This window comes from Triticum urartu, chromosome 3A (genome assembly GCF_056163025.1).
Source record: "Triticum urartu cultivar PI428250 chromosome 3A, HENAU_Tu73, whole genome shotgun sequence".
Classification (NCBI taxonomy): Eukaryota; Viridiplantae; Streptophyta; class Magnoliopsida; order Poales; family Poaceae; genus Triticum; species Triticum urartu.
Genome location: NC_141875.1, coordinates 561,128,577 through 561,137,673, shown reverse-complemented (window position 1 = coordinate 561,137,673; position 9,097 = coordinate 561,128,577). Strand labels below are relative to the sequence as shown.

Here is a 9,097-nt window from a genome sequence, read left to right as displayed (position 1 = left end):
GCTCGAGCCGGCGCCTTGTCAGGCGCCCTCAGGGGAAGATGAAGGGGGGAATAAAGAGGCTGAAAGCAGGCCTCACACATCATTCATCCGAACTGGGGGAATTAGCGCCTCCGCGAAGGAGGACAACCAGGGAGAAGAATCTGAAATCCCCTCTCCCCAAGGAAGGAAGAGGACCACCTCTGAAGACCCGGAAACAAAGGTTTCCAAACGGGGGAAGAAATCTTCGCCAGAGGGTCCTGCCTCAGAGGGTATCCTTGCCGCATAGTGCCCGCAAGGGGATCAGCCCTCTACCGAGCTGTAAGTGAAAAGGTACTTAATAGTAGAAATATCTTACATTACTTCTAAAGATAATAACTGAAGCATATATCTTGCAGTTCGGGTCGTAGCCCTTCTCGACAGAGATCGTCTTCAGGGGATCTTCTTCTGGAGATGATGGAGAGCGAGACACCTCCCCCTGCCACCCCGCCTCATGAGGCGGGCGACCCTGAAGTGTCGTCGCGGAGGGTTTCTCCTGATCCGCCAAGGCCAGATGGTAATCCATTGGCCACCCGAAGTCCTCAGTATTCGGCTCCTAATGAGAGCAACAAAAAGAGTCCGGAACCATATAGTGTGCGGTCGGACGCACTGAAGGATCTTTTGGAGCAAGCAGCCATCTTAGAAGCGCATTGTACGCTAATGGGTACGGTGATTGAAAGGATTTCATCCGCCGAAAGCGGGTTGCATGAAGCTTTTATGAGTCTGCTGAAAGGCTTTGAGGTACGTGAAATAGTGTATGTTTTTGATAGTATCACACGCGTTAGGTGTGCCCTATGCAGATAGTAGCCCCTGAGACTCTGGTTGCCGTCGAAAACGGTGGCAAATAGAGGATCATATTCCCAGGTAATAACCAGACCGCCTTTATGTGCAGGTGGCTGAAGGTCCGGTGGCTAGCCGGACTGATGAGTTTGCCGAGCTAAAGCGGCAGCTTGATGCGGCAGATGCCAACATCGTGCTTGTCAACAAGCGTCTTGACGAGGCACAGGGTAAGTGATTTCTCCGGTGATAAACACATAGTAAGAGGAGCATGATGCCAGTATCTTTAATATGTTGTGACTGCAGATGGAGCTGCCACCGTGGAGACCCTTCAGGCGGAACTTGCCCGAGCCAAGGAACAAGCAAGGAATAGCAATATGGCCGCGCTAAAGGCGGTCGAAGAGCTGAGGGCTGAATAGGCCGTGCATTGCCAGAGCAAGGAAAGAATAGCCAAGATGGCCGTGGAGTTGAAAGATGCCGCTGACCATTACCAGCTTCTTGAAAAAGAAAGCAGAGCGAAGGCGACGGACCTAGAGAAGGCCATGGTAGCAGCCAAGGAAGCCCGCTCCAAAATCAAAGCGACGAAGGAGAAGCTGTGTCAAGCTGCAGATATCGCGGCTGGGAAGCCCTTTTTGTTGCGGACTAAGTTTGGAGATCCGAAGTATGCTCCTCTTGATCAACTATGGAGTTCTGCAGACGCATGCGTGGATTTGGCAGCAAGTGCTGCTGATGCGGCCGAGTTCTTCAAGGATCAAAAAGATCGTGAAGTGGAAAGGCTGTTCTGGTCACAGTTCCATCCTCCAGTGCGTCCGCTGCTGTTGAATGAGCGAATGGCCGAGTGGACCGAGCTCCATAGGTTGTTCGGACTTGCCATGAGGTATGTTGTGGATCATCTGTGGCCGGAAGGGCCAAGGCCGAGTAGTTACTTTAGTTTAGTGCAACAATTCCTTGGTGTTATGCCGCATATCGACGCTATGAAGAGGTCGGCGTGCATAGAGGGTGCGCGGATGGCACTTGCCCGTGTCAAGACATACTAGGCAGAGATGCAGGCCACCACTATTGCAACACAGGGTTCGGCCGTGGGCCGAGTAGCTGCCGAGCACTACTTTGAAGAGGTCCTTGAAGACGCTCATTCGATAGAGGCGCAGTGCTCGAAGAATATTATGTTCTAGTGACATGTATTCCTATTGTAAAAACAATATTTTATTGAATTATGAAGGCTGTGTTTATACTTTTGCCTGAAAGTATTATGATGCCTCCTGTGCGGCCGTTTATGTATATATGTATATAACCTGAAAGATTGCAGTCGTCGGCTTCAGCCCCCACGCATATAATGCGGGGGTGTTCGCAAAAAACATGTATTCACACTTGATCCAACGTATTGGTCCATGAAGGAGGTGGTAGCGCAGCGAACGAGGCAATCGGACTATATTGCTTTAACACTTTCACTTAGCCATAGGAGTTTGACGGTGGGACTACTATATAGCCCCTGGTACTTCCGCACTCGTCCGAATACAGGGCGCGTACGTACATGACTGGGAAACGGCCCTTCGTTAATGCGGAGGAATCCCGAAGATTCCGCTAAGTCATTAAGTGGTTGGCCAGTCTCGCGCTTTATCATGACAGTCAGTTTTCGGCTTTCTCTACTGAGGTGCTCATCCGGATGAACCAGGGCACAATCGCAGTAGTTCTCCCGGTGCCGCCTTAGCCGATAGAGCGAAACGTAAGGTAGCAAAACACGGGAGCCGGGCAAACCCAACATTTGACCAAAGACATGATTCGGAGCTGATGCATATAAGGCCAAACTCGCGACGCCGAACACTCCCTAAGGTATTCGGTCTTTATAATATACGCCGGGCTGAACAATGCCCTTAATAATAAACCCTGAGTGTCCAGGTACGTGCAATATCCTGACATGGCCACATGCCAATAACATCATCATCCTTCTCGGTTGTATTGAGTATCCGGAGGATGTGAACAATGAGAGACAGTAAAAAAGGTTTACGCAGGGTCTTAATCTGAAAAGAAACCTTTGAGCGGGTCCCTGCTGCATGTCTGCGCCTGTGTCTCTGTTGTGCCGTGTCCTAGACGGGTATAGCACGATTGTCATTTGTAAAAAAGAAGAACTTAGGTGAAAGTTGTCGTGCCAGAAAATTGGTTATTATCAATAAACCATTGAAATTCAAGGTAAGTCAAGTTGAGCCGAACTAGCCCTAATTACACGCGGGAAGCCCCTGTTACCGTCGATGAGGGTTTAACCATCAAACCAATCTCATGTATATATAGTGATGCACCGGACTCGTCTAACCGTGTCCGTGGTCTTGACGACCTGTCATTTATTCTGGTTGGTGAGGCCGTCTAGTGCTTAGCTGTTAATGCCACCGCACATTCTTCCGCGCGTAGAGAACGCTCAATATTTCCACTAACTGTGATGGTGCTGCATGGACCGGGCATCTTAAGTTTGAGAGAAGCATAATGCGGTACTACATTAAAACAAGCGAAAGCCGCTCTTCCGAGTAGTGCTTGATAGCCACTTCAGAATGGAGCGATGTAGAAAGTTAACTTTTCGCTTCAGAAGTTGTCGGGAGAACCGAATACAACCTCTAGTAATAGAGAGCCCGTACAGCGGGCCTCTGGGCCTGGTATTACTCCCTTGAAGGTAGTATTACTGTGGCTTATTTTTGTCGGGTCTATCCCCATTTTGCAGACTGTGTCCTGATATATCAGATTTAGACCACTGCTGCCGTCCATAAGGACTCGTGTGAGGTGGTATCCGTTTATTATTGGGTCTAACACCAAGGCAGCCAATCCTTCCTGTCGGATGCTTGTCGCGTGATCCCCGCGATCAAATGTGATCGGGCAGGCCAACCAGGGGTTGAACTTAGGGGTGACGGGCTCTATGGCGTGTATGTCTCGGAGTGTATGTTTTCTTCTCCTCTTCTTCACATGGATCATGTTTACTATTTTAACCTCTGGTGGGAATTTTTTCTGTCCTCCAGTGCTTTGCTGGTGAGGTTCGTCCTCGTCTTCGTTTGGTGTCTCCCCCCCCCCTTGTGTTCGGCGTTTAGCTTACCGGTCTGCTTGAAGACCCAACATTCTCTGTGGGTGTGATTTGCAGGTTTGTCGGGGGTGCCATGGATCTGACATAGTTTGTCGAGAATCTTGTTTAGGCTAGACGATCCATCTCTGCTGCCTTTGAAAGGCTTTTTCCGCTGACCTGGCCGAGAGCCCCTGAATCCGGCGTTGACCGCTGTATTATCTGGGCTGTCTTCTTTATTTCGACGCTTGTTTTTACTGCGTCGTGGTTTTCCATTGCCATCCCTGACCTCGGATGTGCTTGGGTCGCTAGTGCTACTGCGGGCTAACCATCTATCTTCGCCCGCGCAAAAGCGGGTCATGAGGCTTGTCAGGGCTGCCATTATTCTCGGTTTTTCTTGGCCGAGGTGTCTGGCGAGCCATTCGTCTCGGACGCTGTGCTTGAAAGCTGCTAAGGCTTCGGCGTCCGGATAGTCGACGATTTGGTTCTTCTTAGTGAGAAACATGTTCCAAATCTTTCGTGCTGACTCTCCGGGCTGTTGAATTATATGACTTAAATCGTCTGCATCCGGAGGTCGGACATAGGTCCCTCGAAAACTAGCCCGAAAAGCGTCCTCAAGCTCCTCCCAACTTCCAATTGAGATTTCGGGGAGGCTTTTCAGCCAATGCCGAGTTGGTCCTTTAAGCTTGAGGGGCAAGTATTTGATGGCATGGAGATCGTCTCCACGAGCCATATGGATGTGGAGGATAAAGTCGTCAATCCAGATCCCAGGGTCTGTGGTCCCGTCGTACGCCTCTATGTTCACTGGTTTGAATCCTTCTGGGAATTCATGATCCAGCACCTCATCGGTGAAACATAGGGGGTGTGCGGCATCCCTGTATTTGGATGTATCATGGCGTTCGGACAGTTGTAGTATTCGATTTTGATTTTGTGCCGGAGCATGCTTCCTAGATTCATAGATGGGTCTGGTCATACTGGATTTTTGGCGCAAGTCCTCACATAGATCGTGTGTTGACTTATGTGCGACCTCATTAGCCGCTCTATCGCGGTCACAAGGTGGTTGATCCGGCCGGTTGGCCGTTTTATTTTTCGGTTGTATGGGGTCTAAGGCCTCGTCGTCGAATTCGGGTAATAGTTTGTGCTTTGGATAGCTCTTTGTGTGGTAACCTCCACCATACTTTTCTTCGTTGTCGAGCACTTTGTTCCACCTGTTGTTGAGCATATTTTGTTCTGCCTTAAGCCTTTGCTTTTGCTTCTTCAGACTCCTCGCTGTGGCAATAAGCCTTCTGCGGAGGTTCTCTTGCTCCAAGTTCGTTTCCGGGATGATGTGTGCATCTTCGTCTGGACTGTTTTCCTCCCCAGAGGGGGTTTGATGAGGTTTATCCTCGGCATCGCCGTGTTCGAACGTCGGATCCGTACTGTGTTCGCCGTTTGCAGCTTCATCGTGCTCTTCCGCTGGGGCAATGTGGTCGTCATTTCCTCTAGAGTCGACTAGAGTGTTATTTTCTCTTGCGCTGTTATCGCTGTTTTTGCCGATGCGGGATTTGGAGCGGCGCCTACGCCGACGCTTTGTTTGCTTCTTGGAGGGGTCATCCTCCGCTGTCTCCTCCCATTCCTCGTCATCATTTTCTTTGGGTGTATCCACCATGTATATGTCATGTGGTGCAGTGGTTGTCCAGTGCCCTGTGGGCACTAGTTCTTGTTCCTCTCCTGCATTGTCGTCCATGCCGTCGATGTCTGCGGAGTCAAGATCGAGCATGTCGGTTAAATCGTCGACAGAGGCTACTAAGTGGGTGGTGGGTGGGCAGCGAATTTCTTCATCGTCTGCATCCCATTCAAGCCAGACATAGTTCGGCCAAGGTTCTCCTGACAAGGAGAGAGACTTTAATGAATTTAGCACATCGCAGAAAGGCGAGTGCTGAAAGATATCCGTGGAGGTGAACTCCATGATCGGCGCCCAATCGGATTCGATAGGCACGGATGTAGGCGGCTCAGAGTCCATGGCCGGAGACGAATCCAGTGGTTTGGCAACACGGCTCTCGTAAGGGGTGAAGTCAGTATCCGGCTCCATCGCCACTGAGAGTGCGGCCTCCATGGCGGGGTCCATCCCTCCGTCGTCGGATGGCGCAATTTGCTCCGGGTTGAAGGCCGGAGTAGTTGCAGATGAGATCTCCCGAACACTGTCCGACGGCAGAGTTACGTCATGATCGTCGTGATTGTGCGGCGCACCTGACATGGGCTCGAATCCGTCGAAGATCAAGTCTCTGCGGATGTCGGCAGTGTAGTTTAAGTTTCTGAACCTGGCCTGATGGCCAGGGGCGTAGCTCTCGATCTACTCCGGATGGCCAAACGAATTGGCCTGCAGTGCGAAGGCGCCGAATACGAAGATCTGTCCGGGGAGGAAAACCTCACCCTGGACCGCATCATTACCGACGATCGAAGGGGCCATCGAGCCTTATGGTAACGGCACAGTGGAAGTCTCAATGAAAGCACCAATGTCGGTGTCAAAACCGTTGGATCTCGGGTAGGGGTCCCGAACTGTGCGTCTAAGGCAAATGGTAACAGGAGGCAGGGGACACGATGTTTACCCAGGTTCGGGCCCTCTTGATGGAGGTAATACCCTACGTCCTGCTTGATTGATATTGATGATATGAGTATTACAAGAGTTGATCTACCACGAGATCGTAGAGGCTAAACCCTAGAAGCTAGCCTAGGGTATGATTGTATGTTGTCCTTACAGACTAAACCATCCGGTTTATATAGACACCGGAGGGGGTAGGGTTACACAAAGTCGGTTACAAGGGAGGAGATCAACATATCCGTATTGCCAAGCTTGCCTTCCACACCAAGGAAAATCCCATCCGAACACGGGACGAAGTCTTCAATCTTGTATCTTCATAGTCCAACAGTCCAGCCAAAGGATATAGTCCGGCTGTCCGAAGACCCCCTAATCCAGGACTCCCTCAATAGTTCTCAGCATAGATAGATAAAAAATAGATTATTCAACTACTCCTCGTCGTCCGACTCCTCCTCGGTGATGTCCTCCTCCAGCGTCTGACTGTAGGCGTGAAGATACCAATCGTCGTCGGATTCCCAGGGCGACGCTGCTCCTAGCCTCATGTTGAATTGAGCGTCCGCTTTTTGCCTACGCTTGTCCTCGCGATAGGCGAATCGCTCCGCCCTCCTCTTATCCCTCTCCGCCCTCCTTTGCGCGTAGAACTCGCGCTTGATGATGATGTCCTGTGGGAAGCGTTGGCGCCACAGCGCTATGGCTGCCTCGTCCATCTCGGCGATGCCGAGACGGTGCTCCCGCCTCCGGTTGTCGTGACGATCCTCGTCGGTGATAAGCTGCGGCAGAGGCGCGAGCTCTAGTGCCCGCTCCCGCGTCGGCACGTTGGGGAAGTTCAATGTTCTATGAGGCCACCGAAGGCGCCACGCCGCCGCGTCATACCCGTGGGTGGCCTCATTCGCGGTGTTGAAATTGCCGAGGCCGAGGCACATCCCGTAGAACCGGATCTCGGCTGAGAAGCCGCCGGAGGGGCGCGCATGGACGCCGCGGTATCCCCAAGTTTCCCGGCGACGCGGCGGCATGGTGGCGCGGTGGCGGCGAGGCGAGAAAGAGCAGGGAGAGAGTGGTGGCGAGGCACAGAACGGGGAGAGAGCGGTGGCAAGGCACAGAGCGGTGGGAGGGCGTTGGATTTTATAAAGCGCGCCGGACACCACACGCCAAAACTAGCGCACGCCCAGACGCTTTTTCCCGCGCGCGTGTTGTCGCTGTCAAAACCGACGATCTCGGGTAGGGGGTCCCGAACTGTGCATCTAGGATTGATGGTAACAGGAGACGGGGGCACAATGTTTACCCATGTTCGGGCCCTCTCTATGGAGGTAATAACCTACTTCCTGCTTGATTGATCTTTATGAATATGAGTATTACAAGAGTTGATCTACCACGAGATCGTAATGGCTAAACCCTAGAAGTCTAGCATATGAGTATATGGTAATGAATCTGTCCTATCCGGACTATGCCCTCTGATTTATATAGACACCGGAGAGATCTAGGGTTACATGGAGTCGGTTACATAGGAGAGAATCTTCATAATCAGTCGCCTAGCTTGCCTTCCACGCCAAGCTGAGTCAAATCTGGACACGGGTATAGTCTTCGGTCTTCGTGTCTTCACGGCCCATTAGTCCGGCCCACGGATAACAGGCCGGACGCCCGAGGACCCCTTAGTCCAAGACTCCCTCAATAGCCATGAACCTGGCTTCAATGACGAGGAGTCCGGTGCGTAGATTGTCTTCAGCATTGCAAGGCGGGTTCCCCTTCTTCCAAACTTCCAAGATAGTCTTCGGACGTGATGATTGTATCCGGACCTGTTACACACCATGCACAACTGCAGAGAGAATATATATTTTCCACACGAGTTCTATCCGCTGACAGTTTTTGGCAACGTGATATCACGCCCATCCGGTCATAATTTTGAATCGTTTTTCTTCTGCCATCCCATGTTTCAAAACGCGGTTGCTATTGGCACGTCTTATCGAAGCAGAGATCGGGTCCCCTTATTGCGGGATTCTCATCAATGCGGGCATAGGTAACCCAACCGTGTCGTTTACACGGCCCTTGGGAATAGGCGAGTTTAAGGCGAGTAGAGGGGCGTTCGACATTCGCGGCCTCTATAAGGGGGTAAGGACTCCCTTCTTCCACCCACGCCCTTTCTATTCCTCAGCCCTTCCATTCCTGAGCTCTAGCGCCCAAGCTTTAGCTTCTCTCTCGTTCAAAGAAATACTCCAAAGATGTCCGGATTCGGAGCTGGAGGTCGGTGGATGACTTCTTCCGTCAGGAAGAAAGACATCAAGGAGCTCCGGGAGGCCGGATATTTGGCCAAAGAGATCGCTCATCGACTCCCGGCCAAGGGACAGATCGTCCCCACTCCCGAGCCCCATGAGAGGGTTGTGTTTCTCACACACTTCGTCCGCGGGCTTGGGTTCCCCTTCACCCATTCGTCCGCGGGTTGATGTTTTACTATGGGCTGGATTTTCATGACCTACCCCTAACTTCATCTCAATATCTCGGCGTTTATTGTCATTTGTGAGGATTTCCTCCGCATCCCGCCTCACTTCGGCCTGTGGCTGAAGACCTTCAATGTGAGGCCGAAGGTAGTGCGCGGTCAACAAGCAGAGTGCGGAGGCGCCATGTTAGGCAAGATGCCCAACGTCACCTGGCCCGAAGGCTTGTTCGTGGAGATGGTGATGGGGTGGAAATCTGGG

General features: G+C 51.7%; 1 protein-coding gene across 1 annotated transcript; it reads right to left on the bottom strand.

The window, feature by feature from the left end:
• Positions 1-279: 279 nt before the first annotated feature.
• Positions 280-7,420, bottom strand: LOC147980524 (ethylene-responsive transcription factor ERF073-like). The gene is made up of 2 exons (XM_087515647.1): positions 6,906-7,420; positions 280-295 (listed from the first exon to the last, which is right to left on the bottom strand). Exons 1-2 carry the CDS (start codon positions 7,418-7,420, stop codon positions 280-282), a joined length of 531 nt encoding a protein of 176 aa, XP_087371773.1.
• Positions 7,421-9,097: the final 1,677 nt, after the last annotated feature.